General features: G+C 40.3%; 2 protein-coding genes across 2 annotated transcripts; one reads left to right on the forward strand and one right to left on the reverse strand.

The window, feature by feature from the left end:
- Window positions 1-1,802: 1,802 nt before the first annotated feature.
- On the reverse strand, window positions 1,803-5,500 carry tmed7 (transmembrane p24 trafficking protein 7). Its single transcript, XM_031309204.2, has 4 exons — window positions 5,369-5,500; window positions 4,864-5,067; window positions 3,888-4,133; window positions 1,803-3,049 (listed from the first exon to the last, which is right to left on the reverse strand). Exons 2-4 carry the CDS (start codon window positions 5,020-5,022, stop codon window positions 2,813-2,815), a joined length of 642 nt encoding a protein of 213 aa, XP_031165064.1. The 5' UTR covers window positions 5,023-5,067; window positions 5,369-5,500; the 3' UTR covers window positions 1,803-2,812.
- A 1,828-nt stretch (window positions 5,501-7,328) lies between these two features.
- On the forward strand, window positions 7,329-16,439 carry LOC116056834 (RNA-binding protein MEX3B-like). The gene is made up of 5 exons (XM_031309197.2): window positions 7,329-8,161; window positions 9,506-9,744; window positions 9,973-10,018; window positions 11,096-11,829; window positions 12,553-16,439. The coding sequence occupies exons 1-5, from the start codon at window positions 7,540-7,542 to the stop codon at window positions 12,961-12,963; spliced, it is 2,052 nt and encodes a 683-aa protein (XP_031165057.1). The 5' UTR covers window positions 7,329-7,539; the 3' UTR covers window positions 12,964-16,439.
- The last annotated feature ends 1,883 nt before the right edge of the window (window positions 16,440-18,322 follow it).

Genomic DNA, 18,322 nt, shown 5'->3' on the forward strand with positions numbered 1-18,322 from the left:
ACCAATCACAGAGCTGGTAGACTGTGTCGTAGTCAATACAAAAAAAGACAATGCTGCTCTACAGGAACCTGAGAAACGATCATCCTGTAAAGAGCTTTCTTTCACTGTGTATGGTAAAGAGCAACCAACTTCAAAAGAAAATTTAAAATGCCTCCTTTGTATCTACCGGATTAAGAAATATTTTTAAATATTGTATGGGTGCAAATCTGACTGTGATGGCCTTGATTATATCTCTCCCTACAGGATAAAATAAGCATGACCTGAGAATGTATCCAAAAACTTCACCCCTCACTGAACAGCAAGTGTTTTTTAATAATTAATAAATAAAAGCATACCTTGACATTTTAACAGAAAGTTTATTCAGTCATCCCAATAACTTAAAAAGTTCCCAGAATGCATCAGAGATAAATTTGTGTCCAAAAATGACCTGGCAGCACATAAACCTAAAACTTAAATGGCAACTTTGCACCACTTACCAAAACTGACAATGAACATATGGTGAGAGGGGAAAAGCATACCAATGGAAGCAAAGCCAAACCAGAACTAATAAATGAATAAAATAAATTAGTTGTTTTACAAGTCTCTAGAATCAGTTTTGACGGTTAAACAAGACCAAACTATAAATAGAGTTTTTGGTTTCTTTCAGTGGGTTAGGTGTAAAAGTCTGTCTTATGAATATAAAAGTTATATTTATCTCACATTTCAACAGTGATGTCTTCTAGCTTCACCAGAGGTGTTCTGTTCAGTCACATTCAATTCTACAGGTGAACTTCAAAATGGCCACAATATACTCAGGTATTTCATGTTTCAGCATTCATTCCTGTGTCTAAGAGCTGAATTTGGAAATCAGTGAATAGTGAGAGAAAGAATGACCCAATGACTGATTCCTGGTTGAAGCGACACTACCAGGTTGAACTAAGCAGGCTCATATGTTCAGAACCAGTCATATTATATATATATATAGACACATTAGATTTAAGCTGTCTAAATCTTCCTCCCTGTTCCTTTAGAAAATTGAGTTTTTTAATTGAGTCAGGGGGTACAATTTAAAATTACAACTACAACTCAAAGTTACTGCAATTACCTTATATTCAAGCAATATTTTGCAAAACATTCATTTTTACAACAGTGCTGTATAAAACCGAGAGCAATATCAGCCTACAAGATAAATAAGTTGTTACACTTACACAGCAAGAACTAGATGTAACATTGCAAGGGAACAAGTGAAAGACAAAGTTCTTTTTTTTTTTAAGTTTGTGCACTAAAAACTGCTGGCATTACCACTTAACACTCAAATGTGTCATTTTCAAAAGAATAATTATTTTTTTGCCTTCGACATTAAGTCACATAGATAATTATAACATTTTTAGGAAATAATTCACCTAGGTGTGGTCAAACTGAAGCATGACTTTACCCCGATGTGCAAATGGAATACAAATAGCAAAAACATTTAAGGAATTGGGTCTGCAGTCACTTAAGGGAGACCATCTGTATCTCTAAACTCAATCCTTCAACCCAAATACAAACTGTTTCAAGCTTATATTAAATTAAAGGATGGCTTACTCTGAATACAGCATACTCTTATAACTCATTTAAAATGACAAAGCTGATAAAAGCACAACACAATGGATAGCTCAGTTGGTAGAGCGGGCGGCCATACATAGAGGTTCACTCCTCCGACCTGCAGCCCTTTGCTGCATGTCATTCCCCCCCCTCTCTCTCCCCTTTCATGTCTTCTGCTGTCCTATCAAAATAAAGTCTAAAATTTCTTTTTAAATTAAAAACCACAACACAAAATCTACTCTCACTTAATACAGCGAGATTTAATAAAGAAAAAAAAAAGCAACATATTTTTCATAACCAAATGCAAACTTTGTGGGGGAAACACCCTTTGCCTTGCCAGTGTGGTTTTGGAAACCTAATGCTTTGCATGCAAGAAAATAAACAAAACCATAAACCTTACATTATGAGTACATTTAGTCACAAATTCCACTCTGTTATTTCAGTGCACAATTTGGGCTGAAAAATGAAACAGATCAGGAGGAGAGGTTTGAGAGGACGGGGGAAAAAAGAACACAAATAAAATCAAAACACATTTAGAAATTATTTCAAATATTTAAAGTAGGGCTGGGCAATTTATCAATTTTATCAATATTGTGATAAAAGATATCTTCTTAAATTTTGGCTATCGTATTATGGTGAGTATGTGTTGTCTTTTCCTGGTTCTACAGGCTGCATTACATTAATGCGATATCATTTTCTGAACTTACCTTACTTCTAGCTGTTCTATTATTTGCCTTTAACCACTTAGTCATTATATCTATGGTACATCTGATTATTTGTCAAAAAAATATTGTGTAAATAGTTTGTGAAAGCACCAATAGTCAACGCTACAATATCGTTGTTATATCGATATCAAGGTATTTGGTCCAAAATATTGTGATATTTGATATTCTCCACATTGCCCAGCTCTACTTCAAATTATTTAGGGTTTGCTTCAACTATATGACCTTGAACTGCCTCCAATACAGATGGTAACAAGCAACACAAACAAGGAAACCTTTCTTCAGGTTTTCTATTTTACCCCTCAAAAGCATTTTGAACATATTTAACCTTTTAGACTTCAAGACTCATTTGCATAATGTTTGTAAGAATACCAGTGAAGAATGAAGTTGACATGTCAGATTGTACAACCTGGCAGTTTGATATGATCCAATTTTAGATCAGCACTGATATTCTAACCCACTCTATGCACACCAGTCCAGGTACGGATAAAGAAAGTGATGAATTAGATTCCGGGGCTCAGAGACTGTTACGATCCAACGCGTGTTGTAGTGGTCTTTCTGTCAGAAAAGAAGCTTCTCAGCAGGACCACCTGGCTGATGCTGACCACCAGAAGAATAATGGCCTCTCCGATGGACCAGAATGCAACACGGGTGTTGAGGTCCTCCGCCCGACTGCGTCCCTGGGCCTCACGGAGGCGGAAGTGAGTCTGGTAGTCGATGACCGACTTCAGGGCCTCGTGGATGGACACGCAAGCAGATTCCATCTAGAATGGTATAAAAAAAAAAAAAAAAAAAAAAAAAATGGAAGCCAAGACCAACGTATTTAGACTGTTGCTGGAAATTAACGATTGACCAACTAACAAGAAGACAATTCTATATTTCTTTCACAAACTAGACGGAACAAAAAATGTTAAAATATCCACCAACTTGTAAAATGATGAGGCATACATTTATATTAAGACTTTTTGAGCCCGCAATAATGTTATCAGTCTTATTCTTTATTTTGGTTCAGTTTGGTTCGATCACTACCACACACTGTGGTTTATTTTATTTTTTCGGACTAAATGTTCCTCTAGCAGTAACCAGGCCCTTGAGCCTTGCAGCACACACTGTGCTTTTCTGTTTTTCAATGTTTCATCTGTTATTCTGTCACGAGAAAACAAACATCAGGAAAACATAAAAGGCATATTAAAACATCACTCACTATGGGTGTTGAATAAAAACATATTCGTCCTGGTTAAAACTAACTAGTGCCGAGCATAGCCAGACAGGTGTTTCCGTCATTACAGCAGGTCAAACCTCTTTTCAGGTTAGAAATTAGGTGGAGCATGGCTGGGAATTTGCAGAAGACACCGTGTACTAATAAGAACCTAGTAGTACCACCCTAAGCCTTAACAGGTGCTATATAACCAACAGCAGAGTAAGAGAGATGTGGGAAAGTGTATAATCTCATGTTGTACAACATGCTGTCTGGAAAACGAGCCTGTAGTTTTTAAGTCAGATAAAAACAAAATCGGGTTTATGTCAGAGTTACAAAAAGCACTTATACACTTGCATGCTATATAATGATTAAGCTTGTGCATCCTCACACACACAGTTTACCTGAGTGAGGGCAGTGACTCTGTTCTCATTGGGGAAGAGTGGAGGGTCATCGCCAACCTGGAAGTCAAAGTAAACCGTCTTGTGTGTGAAGGTGGAGAACTCGTTACTGAAGCAGAACTTGTAGGTGCCATTCTTGGCTGCTGTGAAGGTAAAGCTGTCATATTGCTTCTTCATCTCCTTGTAGAGTGTAGTGCCTTCTGGGTCCTCCAAACGACAGTCCACATCATAATGGCCACCGGTCACCACCTTTCAAGCCATCATGCATTGTGTCAAGTAGTAAAGAGACAAAGAAGAGGGTTGGACTACATGGACAAAACTCATGTCATGATTGTCACATCAAAGTCAAATGCAGTATTTTACTACAACACAATCCTATAACTATCTAAAAATGCATGTTCTCAATTATTTAATATCTCAAATTGATGACAGATTTGAGTCACATTTAGGCATGACAGACTGGGATGAAGAGATCATTTTTGAAGAGACTTTAAAACAATATAATTAATAATGAATTATCGCTTATCAAAAAACAGAAAAACTGGCACTCTCACATATTTATATGGAAATACATGATGTAAATTATATGGTTTATGTTGTAATAAAATGTACAAAAACCTGCTAACTAGTGCAACATTTAGATGTATGATGTTATAGGAATTGTTTATGCGGACAAAATCTACCTGTTTGAGCAAACAACACTTTATGTAATGAGCATTCCTGCTACATTAATAAATACAATGGGACAGACAAAAGCTCCTGTGTGTTTAAAAGAAAAAAACAGGTTTGTCCTTATATTTTAAAAAGTTGACCATGTATTCATCAGTGAGATAACTGCTGATATAACGCTGCTGATCTCTGCTGAGCCCAGACTGCCATCCAGATGAAAGTCTGACTGTCTGATTTAAAAATGAGAACTTCCTCATTAGGATGATAAATAAGGCTAGAGGGCTGAACTGTGGGCCGAAAGAAGACCCACCTGAAACTCCAGTGTACACTTGGTGCCGATGATGATGTCCTCGTAGAAACACTGTTTTGCGTTGTCTGGCAGCTCAAAGGTTAGCTCGGAGCCCAGCACCCATACACAGAGCAGCTGGGCCGACAGCACCTGCAACAGCACCCGAAAGGATCCGTACATCCTGATGTCCGAGAGCCAAGCTTCAAAGTAAAAACCTGAGCGGACCTGCCGAAATAAACATTAGCAGACATTAAACTAAAATCAATAGCGAGGGAGGGAAGAAGACAAAAATGGCAAAGCAAACCCGGACATTGATATCAATGTGTTAGCTTAAAGCTAACGGTAACTAGCTAGCTTGTTGGCGTTTATATTTTAGAGACAGAAAGCCACTATGGATTTGTACCATTTTCTTATGGCTAGTGTAATTGTGTATTGTGGGCGATTTCGTGGTCATTGAAGTTAAGGTAAATTCAAACATTATCATTTCTTAATTCATGTTATTTTGTCCCAGCATTAGCTAACTCACCTTAAAGCGCTCACCCGGATGCGACTAATGCTAACTAAGTAGGGTTTTACAAACGTGACACGGGATTGGCTGTCATCTGTAAAAGCCCGCCCCCTTCTCTCTCTAATTGGTCTAGAAAGAAGAGGATGGCCACGTCCACCACCAGACGAACACATTCTATGCTAGAGAAGCGTAGCTGCCTTTTCAATACACTCCAACGTGGCTGCCACTTTGTGGTTAGATAATATACTACATCTGAAAATTATGTTTTGTTAAGCAGTTTATACGATATCGTAAATGTACGTAAAGGTTTGATAGCCTACGTTAAAAACAAAACTAGATTAAACAAAAATCCACACAAAATCTGACTGTGACTAGTCCTAATCATCATCATTTGATAAAGCCTCCAGTTATGACACAATTTCTTGGCAGTGCCCAAGTTAATGTAAGGACCATTATTGTTGTAGGTGTTTTATATTCTCTTTTATACATGTTTTTTCAATTGTTTTTTACTTCTCTTTCATGTTCTTTAATATATGTATTCTTATCCATGTTCTTTTATGTTGTACTCGTAAGAACTGATGGGGTATGGGGTATTCTATGCTACCTTTTTTATTATTATGAGATGTTTGTGGTGGGTTGTGTCTTCATGCGTGAAATCTATGTGCAAGACACTGATGATGATGGCCACGACGACAGGAAGCGTGTGGTACAGTAGCAAAATACCCAACATCAAGCCTTATGAAGTGATTGACCTACAGTACACTCTGGGGTATTGTGGACAACTGAGAACAGTGCCTCACTGAAGCTGAGATAAAAAAAAAAAAAAAAGACCTGCAGGATAGGGGACCTCTTTCAGGGGGTTGGATGTGTAATGACAAATCATCATTTTCTGTTAAATGTTCATCTATGGAGTACAGTAGACATTCCTGGATAGGGTTTTTCCGTTTGCACCTAAGATGACACTGGTCCAACAGACCACTGCATAGAGGATGGTTGTTGCCACCCCAGTCATTGAACGTCTGGTGCCCCACAGGCTCCTCCTTAGTTAACTTCCGGTGGAGGGCATCTGCTGTCAGACTTCTTCAGCTTGTTGTTAGTTGGACAACCAATTATTTGAAAGACTACACAATCTCTATATCAACTCTCGAGAAGCCATCTGTTGTATTTCAGATTGATTTTTACTTAAAAGTCAGTTTTCATCAAACCAGCATAGAGAGGCAGCACGTTTGGACACAAGGTAGCTGGCATGGGGTCAGGCACTCATTGGTCTATTGACAGCTTCTGCACATAGTCTGTTAATATTAATTTTACAGTCAATGCTTCTGCATTAGCTAATATATGTTATCCTTGCCCTCAATCTAAGCCTTATTAGAAAACTTTACTTCTTCCTGTTTTTATCTCTTGTCTTGATCTCTCAAAGTCTGTGTAGAGTGTATCAGTGTATGCCACAAAGTCTTAGGCCTTATTCACTGAATTATTCACAAAGTCTTAGGCCTTATTCACCAAATTATTCACCAACAGCGTTGGGGTGTGTAGCCCTGGGCAGATGGGCACTAAACCATAGACTGTTAATATTAATTTTACAGTCAGTGGCACCACCAGTAGTTGTTGTTGTTGTTGTTGTTGTTGTTGTTGTTGTTGTTCTTCTTCTTCTTCTTCTTCTTCTTCTTCTTCTTCTGTTTAATGGCGGATTGCAAACAACGTTTAGGTGCATACCGCCACCTACTGTACAGGAGTGTGTTACATGTACTTTTACAATTATCTTAAATTCTACTCATCAACCCTGTGTTTTTTAAAAATGTAATTAGTAATATATTATAATGAATCAATGTCATCACACCACTGCAAGATGCGCACTGAGTGCGTCTTTCTGACAGTTGTGGTGAGTACCATAGACCGTAAAAGAAATGAATACACGTCTGAGCCATAGACTTTATAGTCTATGGTCTGAGCCATGGATGTTTAAGAGAACTGGTTTGACCCCTGACCCCAAAGCAAAGTCTCGCGTGAACCAGCAATACGAGATTACAGTGTAGGGAGGGCTGCATGAGCTGAAAGACAAAACAAAAGCCACACACATTTCAACCAACAGGCGCTGGTCGCTTTTTATTTTTTGTAAACCTAAACAAATTGTAATCATTATTCGTATCGATTTTCGATTAATGCAAATATTATAAAAGTTCTGCACCATGCCGAGTAGCACGTCTTTGCTGGAGGCCGACGAGGGAGAGTCCGAGGTCCCACCTCCGCTAGTGCACGCTTTCGCCGGTATGGGCCTTGAGGAGCACCACGGCACCCAGAGCCAGACCCCCGAACAAGTAGATGAGAGCCTCCACTATCACCACCACAATCACCAGCTTTCCCCAATTTCTCATTTCAACCTCCTCGGTACGGTCCTAGACTTGAAGCCTCTGCATCGGCCGCCCTCGGGAGATGAGGTGAACATGACGGCTGCGCCCGAGGACAAGGAGCCAGAAGTTTTAGCCGCCGCAGACTCCTCAATGCTAGCGCAGGCCCGCCGCCATCAACACCTCCCATCTGGGCCGGCCGGCTCCGTGATGCCGTCCGGGATGGAGCCACCGCACATCGAGACGGTCTTGTTGTACAACGGAGACGAGTGGGATGATACTGGAGTCGGCGGCAGCGCCCTACCACTGGCTGGCAGCATGGCGATGCTACCGCCCGGCGTGTACGGGGAGTCGGGCTACGAGGCCGAGTCTACGCTGTTGGCTCGGCGAAAGAGCGTCAACACGACCGAGTGTGTGGCGGTGCCGAGCTCCGAGCACGTCGCTGAGATTGTGGGCAGGCAGGGTGAGTCGTCGTTGTCTTTCTGCTGGTTTTGTTTGGAATCATTAGCTAGTTAGCTAAGTTGTTAATAGAAGTTTGGACGTAACGTTAACTTGGTGGGGAGATACTTCAGGAAGCAGGAAAGTAAGCAAACAAATAAGATGTAACGTTACACTAGAATCATTTTTATAAGTTACAATTTTAGATATAGAACCCCTGACGAGTTGTGTACGTTATAGTTTAAACATTACACTCACCCATAATTCAAGCAAACTGTCATTTAGCTTCTAAAGTAACAACAATTAACTTAGCTTGAAAGCATCTAGCTTAGCACTCCTAACTGGGTCAACACCACACTCGTCCAACACCCTCACCAAAAGTTTGCATCACAAGTTTTATGAACCAGCAGACCCATCTGTGTCTTCTCGCTTTGACAGCTCGTCTGTATTATGGATGTTTTGTCTGTGCTTCGCGGACCGTGAGCCTGTCCTCAGCCGTGCCTTGCCGTGCTAAACCAGGCTCGGCTTTGTCTCGAAAGAGAACATGAAGACCAGTGTGTTGGTCACCATTGCTTTGCCACATCAGCTGTAGGTAATAGTTAGCTCCGTGACATAACCAAGGCTTCTCAGTACAACTAAACACGACCGGCTTTTCTTATATACCCAACGCCTTTATCTGGTCTTTTACATGAACTTTACATAACTCAATGGTAGAGTTGGGATAGTGTTATTAGGTTTAAGACCAGTTGGGGGAGGGTGCACAGACTGCAGTGTTGACAACAACAGGAAATGGCTCTGGTAATGATGCTGGACTCTCAACCACAGCTGAAAGGAATATTTAATTTATCAACTGTGCAACTTTTAAATGGCATTAGGGACTGGAAACTGAAATTGCATATGCTATAGTCTTTTATTAGTTCAACGTCAAAGTTTAATATGTTTATGTAATGCAAGGTGGTACATTTTAAAAGTGAATCTAAAGTGATCCAACATTCCTCTGTCTTTCTTTTTTTGTGATAATTTTTTTATTGATAATATACAGGTAGAAATTCAATGATAGTACAGGTTTTTTTGAGATATCACAAAACCATATACATCACAGAAACAGAACAAACATCCCCTCCCCCAACCCATGGCGACCCCATTACAAACTCCCCAAGAAATAAAAAGATACAATACAAAAATACAAATATAATACTGACATGGTAAAAATTAGTCAAATACATTAATGCTGCACTTTCTTTAACCAAGGTGTAAACTTCATCCCATGCACGTAGAGTTTTCTGACTAGCTCCATGTACCCGGGCCACAGATCTCTCCATCATCTTCCTCTGTCTTTTATTGTCTCACTTTCACTTGCCCTTGACAGGCTGTAAGATTAAGGCACTTCGAGCCAAGACCAACACCTACATTAAGACACCAGTGAGGGGAGAGCAGCCTGTCTTTGTTGTGACGGGGCGCAAAGAAGATGTGGCCATGGCTAAGAGGGAGATCCTGTCTGCAGCAGAGCACTTCTCCCTCATCAGAGCCTCTCGAAACAAGACGGGTCCTGTGTCTGTTACAACCGGTCCTGGGACCCCCTCTCTACCTGGACAGACTACCATTCAGGTCAGCAAGCATGTGATTAGGAGTCATAGTGTCATTCAGTGTTAAAAATATAAAACAGATATTCTTATGCAGTGACTCACATTAAGTGCAGTTGTTATAATATCTAAATGTTGTGTATGTTACTATCCAAGCACTTTTGTTTTATAAAGGAGTCTCTCTGGGTTTTATGTTTTGGTTGTTTGACATTGAAAGTGTCTATAGTTACCCTGTGTCATTTCAACCCCACAGGTGCGTGTACCATATCGTGTTGTAGGGCTGGTCGTGGGTCCCAAAGGTGGGTCTTTTAAATAATCCTGTATTCAAATACATGTTGTTTGCTCCAGTTGCTAGCCCTTACATAACAGTTTTTTTTGTTTTTCTGAGCATTTAAAGGAAATTGTGAATTGTCTAATGGTGTGTCTTAAGTTGCTTACAGCTTTTGGAAGAGTTTAATATATTCAGCCTTACTCCAGTAGGTTTCATTTTGCTCTTACTTTAACCTATTGCCCTGTTGACATTACCACCTCAGTGTCAGAAAGTCCTGGGGTTGATTTGTAAATTGAAGTGCAGCGGTTCTCAACCATGTGTCATTTGGCTGGAGTGGGTAAGGTAACGAGTCAAAATGACAACAATTTGGAAGTGGTGAGGAAACACTGTGCCATGCATACAGAAGCAAAAAGCAGTGTGGAATCTTAATATTTAATATGTGGTGTTAACAAGCATTGAGGTAAAAAGTGTCTGTTACTTGCCCATTCATTTTGGCACATCTATTTTGTGAATGTGCTCTCTGGTTATCCAGTCTTTTTCAAAATATGTAGTATTGACAAATGTTTCTATACAACACTGAAACTCAGCGTTGTGTTAGCTGCTATAGGCTTTAGGTATGCGATTTAGTCAGCTGAGTCACCAGGACATCCTGAAGTGCTAAAATTATTGCACAGCTGGGTTTCTTCCAATTTCAACTTCAGATATTGTAAAAAAACAAGTGTATTTACTGAAAATATATAATGGTGTTAATGTGACTGCAGTCTTTAGTATGACTCTTGACTTGAAACGCTCAGGTCAAGCTGTAGTCAAAAAGTGACAATGAACACAGATCTGTTCTCTAGCTATGTATTCAGCACTATATACTTTACCATTTATTTTCTTCTTGACACGGAACTATTTTTTATTTTTATTTTTTTTCCTTTGTGCCATTGTTTTATGCTCAGATGTATATTTCTCAGGAATGGTCACACATGATTTGTCAAACCAAACTTTAATGGTGCACTCTTGACATTCATGGCGCCTTGTGATCAGAGCAGTTATTTAAACTTTTAACCCTTGACAAGTCTTTTAAGTATAAGGGTCTTGGTCTGGTCATATCTTTCAGGGGCAACCATCAAACGTATTCAGCAACAGACCCACACCTACATTGTGACACCGAGTCGGGACAAAGAGCCTGTGTTCGAGGTCACCGGGATGCCCGAGAACGTAGACCGGGCAAGGGATGAGATAGAGGCGCACATCGCCCTCCGCACAGGAACCTGCGGAAGCATTGAGGCTCCTGGTGTAGACAACAATGACTTTCAATTCAATGGGACAGACGTCAGCTTTGAGAATTCCGCCACACCAGCTGGGTTGGGGGAGGCCGGGTGGCTTCATGCAGGTGCATCATCACCGAGTGGTGGCTTGCTGCCAATGAGCATCAACGGTACTCAGCGAATCAATAGCAATATTAACAGTGGTGTCAGGATGTCTTCCACCTACCGCAATGACAGCTCAAGTTCCCTGGGCAGCGGCTCCAGCTCAGCTGATTCTGTCCACGGCGGTGGTAATGGGAACCGGGTGGCAGATTTAAGCCCGACCTGTCAGTTTAATGCCAATGCTAACAACAACAACAACAACAACAGTAATGGCAGCAGTACAAGTTTCTGGTTTGGTGATAGCCTTCTTCCTGTGGGGTCTGAGGAGCTGGTCAGCCTGGGAGGTGGAGGCTCTACCTCAGGATTTGACCCATTAACCATCTCCACTGCCCAAGCCTCGCACCCTGCTGCACAGCCACAAATCTGGAGCCCCTTTGTGGACCACCAACCCCCCCAGGCCTTTGATGCTCGTCAAGCTCAGGTAGGTGAAATTCAACAGGAGCATACAGTTTGTGGCCTCCTTAGGACCATCCCACAGTTTACAACAATTTTAAATATGAGCTTTTTGCCTTTTTATCCTTTATTGTAGACGATGTGCATTGGGTGTTTGGTATGTAAATATCAAAATGGGGACTACTGTTACAGTTATGGATATACCAATTGCTTTTCTCATGTACAAGCAATGTTTTGTTTATTTTAAATGTGAAATCTGAGAATCGGCAAAACATTAGATCCAAGTCTACCGGATTGGCACGTGCCTTTAAGTCACAGTTTACAGTTTTGATTATTGATACAAAGAAAAAAAATAAGGCCCTTTTCAGATTGATGGCGTCACGCCTGTCTGTGCTGCTATACATACATCTTGGGAGCTAGCTTATTTCATTGAGTCACAGTAATGTAAACCCTGACCTGGACGCATGCACAGACAGGGCAGCTGGAAGTGCTCCACAAAATTAAATTTTAACTAAGATGTTTGGCTTGTGGCAGTTACCATTTATATCTTCTGATAACCTTTGCCCCTTTCCTGAAAAGAACAAGGACAAAGTCTGTGCAGTGACACTGATGGCCCAGAAATTGCATCAGTGATGCATTATGTTGAATAAGAAATTTAGAAAACATTTGTTTTGAATCCTGAACAGGAATTTTGAAGATGCAATACAGTATGTTAATGCCATCTAATGACTGTTGTCATCAATGTCTTCAGACCAGTCAGCCTGGGACGCCCCGACTCTCTCCAACCTTCTCTGGGACAGAAGCCTTGGAGCACCCTCAGGCCCAGCGAGTTCACCGAGGGCCTTTTGGCGCGGCTGGGGTCCTCGATGCCCACAGGTTTCCCTCTTACAGCTCGGCCTTCTCCTCTTCTAGTGAAAGCACCGCCTCCTCTTCCTCCCCACCTGAATCCTCCCTCTCCTATCGGCCGGGGCTCGGATCAGCAGGGAGAGGACAGGAGATCTGCATCCACTGTATGGATAACCAGGTGATCGCTGCCTTGGTTCCCTGCGGCCATAACCTCTTCTGTCTAGATTGTGCCACCCATATATGCCAGGGTCCAGACGCCGTTTGCCCTGTGTGCCTGTCCCCGGTCACACAGGCCATTCAGCTCCGCAACATGTGATTTGAATCCATTTTCTTTGATTGCTGATGAGGGATCTGCCTCCCCAACACTTCCAATTCATAACATATGTGGAGAAATTACAAAACTGACCCCCAAGTCAGTGTTTAGGTGTGGCCTCACCCCTGTTTTGTCCAAGCTGGTGTTTGGTTGACAAAGGTGAGGAAGAATAGTTGAATTTATAATGATCTGTATTTAGGGGCGTGAGCTAGGGTGTTCAGCCCGTTCATGTGCCTGCTATTGTGAAGTCTTCTTCCATGATTGATTGATTGATCAATGGGAGGGTTGGAAACCCTCTGTGTAGCATTGGGTGGGGTGGGATATATATATATATATATATATATATATATATATTTGCTCATGATTTTTGATTAACATTTTCTTCTCCCTGAAGCTAATAATTATCGTTTTTTGCCTACCTATCAAACATTTTAAATGTGCTTTGAATTCTATTTTATATATATATAAAAATATTGTTGGCTTTTGGGTCAAAGTTATTTTTTTGTCTACATTTTAATAGTTTTGTCCATTTTAAAAAAAGAGAGAGGATAAAGAATTCGCTGCTACAGTTGTTTTTATGTACTGAAAAACAGCCCAGCCCCTTTGCCTCTCAGTTATTGTGCTCATGGCGAACTGTAAGGAAAAAAGAAGAGGTGAGCATGTTTACATATAGTGAGTTCCACATAAGTGTTCAAACTAATAGTATTCTCCTGGTTACCACATAATTTAATGCCTACTGCAGTAAACTGGATATACGTGCTGTATTATCCTGGCAAATGGCACTATATTCCAGATTGTGTAAAAAATGATCAGGCTAGCAAAGTGTGTGTCTGTGCTACTTTTAAACATGATATGATGTTTAGATGCTCCAGGTCATGAGAATGATTGAGTATTGCTGATATTACCAGCATATTAATATGCATGCAAACAAACCCACAAAGGGTTTTTAAACCAAGTGGGTCAAACCTGCAACTGCAAAGTTGTCACACTCGAAGGCAACCTCTTGTTGCCTCAGGATTCTTTCTTTTCCAGACTAGAACCAACAAGTGGGTAGTTCCTTTTTGTAAAGTACCAGGATTTTACACCACTTCAGTATCGCCACGTTGCTTTCCATTTTTACTTTTAAAAAAACTGTTTACTGTAAACTCGTGCCTAATTCCGTTCTGAGTAAACAAAAAGAAACCACTGGTTCAGCAGACGCACAGTGTTTCTCTGTCTTAAAACAAACTGGTGGCCTTTTTGGAAAGCCTGTAATCAACTTAACGCCATCTACAAATCTAGATCTTTGCCCGAAAGAACACAAGCTGACATACCGAGGTCTTGAAGTATTCCTCGAAGTTCAATCTCTTAAATGTATCTCGGTGGAACAAAGGCTATATCACAGGGATGTTTTCTTTTGCTTCCTATTTTTGTTGAGCCTTTCTAGTATTTACCACCTATTGCTTTATCTTTTCAGCACCAAACACTCCCATTTACTTTATTTCTGTTTCCATATATTTCCCCTCTCATTGTTTTTTAATACCATCTTTGTATATTTTTCGATTACGTCTTTGTTTGGGGAAGCCATGTGCTGGTTTTCAGCCAGAAGGATATGCACAGCCTCGTCCCTTTTTAGAAACATTCCTCCTCCCCTGTATTGCAATCACTTTTGTAGATAGTATAAGTATGGCTAGTTAGTAGTAACGCCTCACCTGGGAGTCAAAAGAGCTGATATTCTATGAAACTCTACTACGACGACAGGTTTAATCTGGAACAAATCCCTTACAGACTTCTCATCCATCTCAATAGTGTCATTTTCTTTCACTTGAACTGCTCCACCCTGTGGCCGTCTCGTCACAGCCATTTTGTGTCCTTGTTGGTAAGCAGTCAGCAAAATGCCATTAGGATGCAAAATTGAGACGGCGGCCACCACGCGGCCTATGCAACAAAAACAAAAAAACTCAGTATGTTAACTACTCAAAGAAGCACTAGATAAACTAAAGTTGGGTTTCAATTAGAGCTCAAACTACCTTGGGTGTTAATTTGTTGACAGACCTGTGTAACCATATCCCTTCTCTTTTTACTACTACATTTCAGTCGGGGTTAACCTTCATCACCTGCTCTAATACATTGATGAGATGTTTCAATAGCACACACTTTGCTTCTCCTGTCTCATCAGCACATTTGCTGTTGTCCTGTGTCCTACTAAGCACAGCCTTCCCCATATCTTATCACACTATTGACAAGTTTGGACTCCAAAAACTGACTTTTGTTTTTCCCCCATTCAATGTGTGCATCTGTCTGTTCCTCCGCCTGAAAAGTGAAGAAAATGTATTGGTGGAAATCATCTCAAGTCTTAGCTTTAAACACCAGTGTCTCTAGTCTTTGTTTTACAGGATTGAATGAATTGATGGACATTTCGAAGGGGAAGCAGCTGGAAAGATTCTTACATCTTGGACTCTGCCAACACTACATAAGGTCAATACTGTTGCTTTACTTTGTGGACATTGGATCACAGTCCGTCTAGCATTCCAGCTGTAAACAGTATTTTGGCGTTATTCTGTTGCTTGGCTCTGTTTCTTAAATATCGTCTTCTTTCGTGGATGATTGAGCTTTCCCGAGGAAATGGAACCAAATGAGTCCCAAAAGTGCAAAAAAACCATCTGCTTCTGCCCCCTCGGGTCTTCTCTCCGTCCTTTTGTTTTACTTCTCTCAGCTCTAGAAAGGGTTGACCTCTCTTTGCTCTCTCTGAGGGAATGCAATACACTGTCAGCCCTCAGTTTATTGACATGAATCTATTGACATTTTTTTGTATGTATTATATAATGTTACTGTTAATGATAAATATACAGAACTTATTTTTATTTTGTTACATTTCATATATATACATAAATATATCTATATTAAAATGTTTACAATAATTTTTTTTTTTTACTTTGAGTGATTATGTAAATGAAGAGTTGGAAACCCAGAAATGTTGCAGGAGGAGGGTGTCGATGCTATCTGCTTGTAGTCTAGTTATTAGTTTAAAGTATTGATGATAATATTATTGATAGCTGCCGTTTAACTTAGTGGAAAATGGAATGTGCATCACGAGCATGTCTTCATAATGTACCGCCAATGTAAAGCGTCCCACTGCAACTGTAAAAAGGCCAAGGATTCAAGCTGCCGGTCATGTCTGTACGCCTCCAAATTAAAAACTGTATTCTGTAAAATGGAGCTTAGATTATCTATATATAAATACATATATTGTTAAGCTGTACCAACAGTTCAAAGTATTTGCTAATTTTACTACACTTTTGTTATGTATATGTAGGGGGAGTCTTATGGCATATAAATTCTTCAAATTGAGTCAGGAGTTTAAAAGCAGACTATATTTTATAACGGCCTTTTAAGTTATTGCGGCCAAAGCACTGATATTATATATTTGCTGTAAAGAGAATTTAAGAGTTTTATTTTTCTGATATTAAAGTTACTTAATAAAGACGGTTTCATTTTAAGACTTGTCAGACTGGTGTGATTAATTTATTATGTAAAATGGTGTTGTAATGTTGCTTGCACCCATCTTCCATATTCTGCAGGATCCTTTCAGCACTCCAGCACCTTTCAGAACTTCACACTGCTTTTTGAGGAACCTGGGGCCCATTTAATTGAATTTGCATCATTTGAGCTGCGATTTGCAACATGACAATTCCCTCAGCCTAATTTTGTCTACCAAAAAGCATTGGTATAGAGCTTGTAGTAGGGTAAACGTTCAACAACACGATGTGCCAACACTGAAACTGAAGCAGCTAATTTGAATTACACCATCAACATTATTTTCTCTCTTCTTCTACTGTGACATGTCTTCAAAGGTCAAAGGTGTGATTTGTCTCATCTTAACCGGTACAACAAAGCTAACAGGAGTGAGGGGGAAATGTCAAACAGCCTGTACATGCCCACACAATATACAATAATGATGGAAATAATTGAAATGACCTGTGTGGGTTTACCATGGTTGGAGGGCCTTTTTAAATGTGTGATACGTTTTTCGCAGATAGTGAGGTATTCTCATGCGTTTGTCGTTTACCTTGAGTAAATTGAACCTCACACAAATGGCCTCAGAACTGTCTCTGCTTGTTTGCATGTCATTATACAGCAAAAATCATTTGGACAAAGACCACACTGACTGATATGCAGGTGCCACACACACACACACACACACACGTGATTTCAATTTAGTGTCTGATTAGACCTCTTCTCAGGCCAGTGTGGGCATGTATACACTGTGCATGATTGACATCTGCCCCAATCATTTGTTGTATACCTTGCTGTAGACAACGTACACCCTCATCATTCCTATATACGGCAGACATTATGACATGTCATAGCAGGAAATACCAGGACCAGCCAAAAGTGGAATGCAGCCATCATTCATGTTATTAAATGCAGCTGTGCTTTTCCTGCTATGACAAGTCAGAATGTCTGCTGTGAAAAAGGTCTATAGGTATGCTGACTTATTTCCAGGCATAGCTCCCCCCCCCCCTTCCCCAACACCTGAGCAGAGGTTTAATCAAAATAACTGAAAACACCTGTATGTGTATGCAGGACCCCTCAAGTTAAGTCTTACATTAAATATAAGTGTTTATACTGTACTAATTTCATCCTTGTAAAAATATTACCTTGTTGAGAAAATAAACAGGTCACCACTTAGAGAATATCAGGCCATGTTTAATTAAAGACTCATAAGAAATACAGGTAAAATGTATATCTGCAATCTGTCATAGTAGTCAACATCAACTTATTTTAGCTGTGTCTTTAGGCTCCTATAATAACTGCAAGTAATTAAAAAAAAAACAAAAAAAACATCTGTCCACCTTAAAGCACAACAGAACATAACAGAGTAATTCTCCAGACAGAGAGGTCAGGTCTTTCAGTTTCATCAATTGGATGCATAATTAAGTGAATAAATTTGACTCTTAATCTCAGATGTAGGACAAACCTTTTTTTAACGATGCTTTTTAAAGGTCCCATGACATGGTGCTCTTTGGATGCTTTTATATAGACCTTAGTGGTCCCCTAATACTGTATCTGAAGTCTCTTTCCCAAAATTCAGCCTTGGTGCAGAATTAGAGCCACTAGAGCCAGTCCCACAATGAGCTTTACTTAATATGTGCCATTTCTGTGTCTGTAGGTATTGAGGAGGAGGGGGGGGGGGCCTTGACCAACTGCCACTTTGGTTGTTTGAAAGCCATGATGTCGCTCTCTCATGGGTGGGCCAAATTCTCTGGGCGGGCAAAGCAGAGAAAGCCGAGGTAACCTTGCCCCTTATGACCTCATAAGGAGCAGATTCCAGATCGGCCCATCTGAGCTTTCATTTTCTCAAAGACAGAGCAGGATACCC

This window comes from Sander lucioperca, chromosome 2, assembly GCF_008315115.2.
Source record: "Sander lucioperca isolate FBNREF2018 chromosome 2, SLUC_FBN_1.2, whole genome shotgun sequence".
Taxonomy (NCBI): domain Eukaryota; kingdom Metazoa; phylum Chordata; class Actinopteri; order Perciformes; family Percidae; genus Sander; species Sander lucioperca.

Excerpts from the sequence above, each read along its gene's own strand:
- tmed7 (XM_031309204.2), bottom strand. The coding sequence starts at position 5,022 with ATGTACGGATCCTTTCGGGTGCTGTTGCAGGTGCTGTCGGCCCAGCTG. Across the intron at positions 4,134-4,863 it reads AGTGTACACTGGAGTTTCAG|GTGGTGACCGGTGGCCATTA; the intron begins GTGGGTCTTCTT and ends ATGGCTTGAAAG. Across the intron at positions 3,050-3,887 it reads GAGTCACTGCCCTCACTCAG|ATGGAATCTGCTTGCGTGTC; the intron begins GTAAACTGTGTG and ends ATACCATTCTAG.
- LOC116056834 (XM_031309197.2), top strand. The coding sequence starts at position 7,540 with ATGCCGAGTAGCACGTCTTTGCTGGAGGCCGACGAGGGAGAGTCCGAG. Across the intron at positions 8,162-9,505 it reads TGAGATTGTGGGCAGGCAGG|GCTGTAAGATTAAGGCACTT; the intron begins GTGAGTCGTCGT and ends TGCCCTTGACAG. Across the intron at positions 10,019-11,095 it reads GCTGGTCGTGGGTCCCAAAG|GGGCAACCATCAAACGTATT; the intron begins GTGGGTCTTTTA and ends CATATCTTTCAG.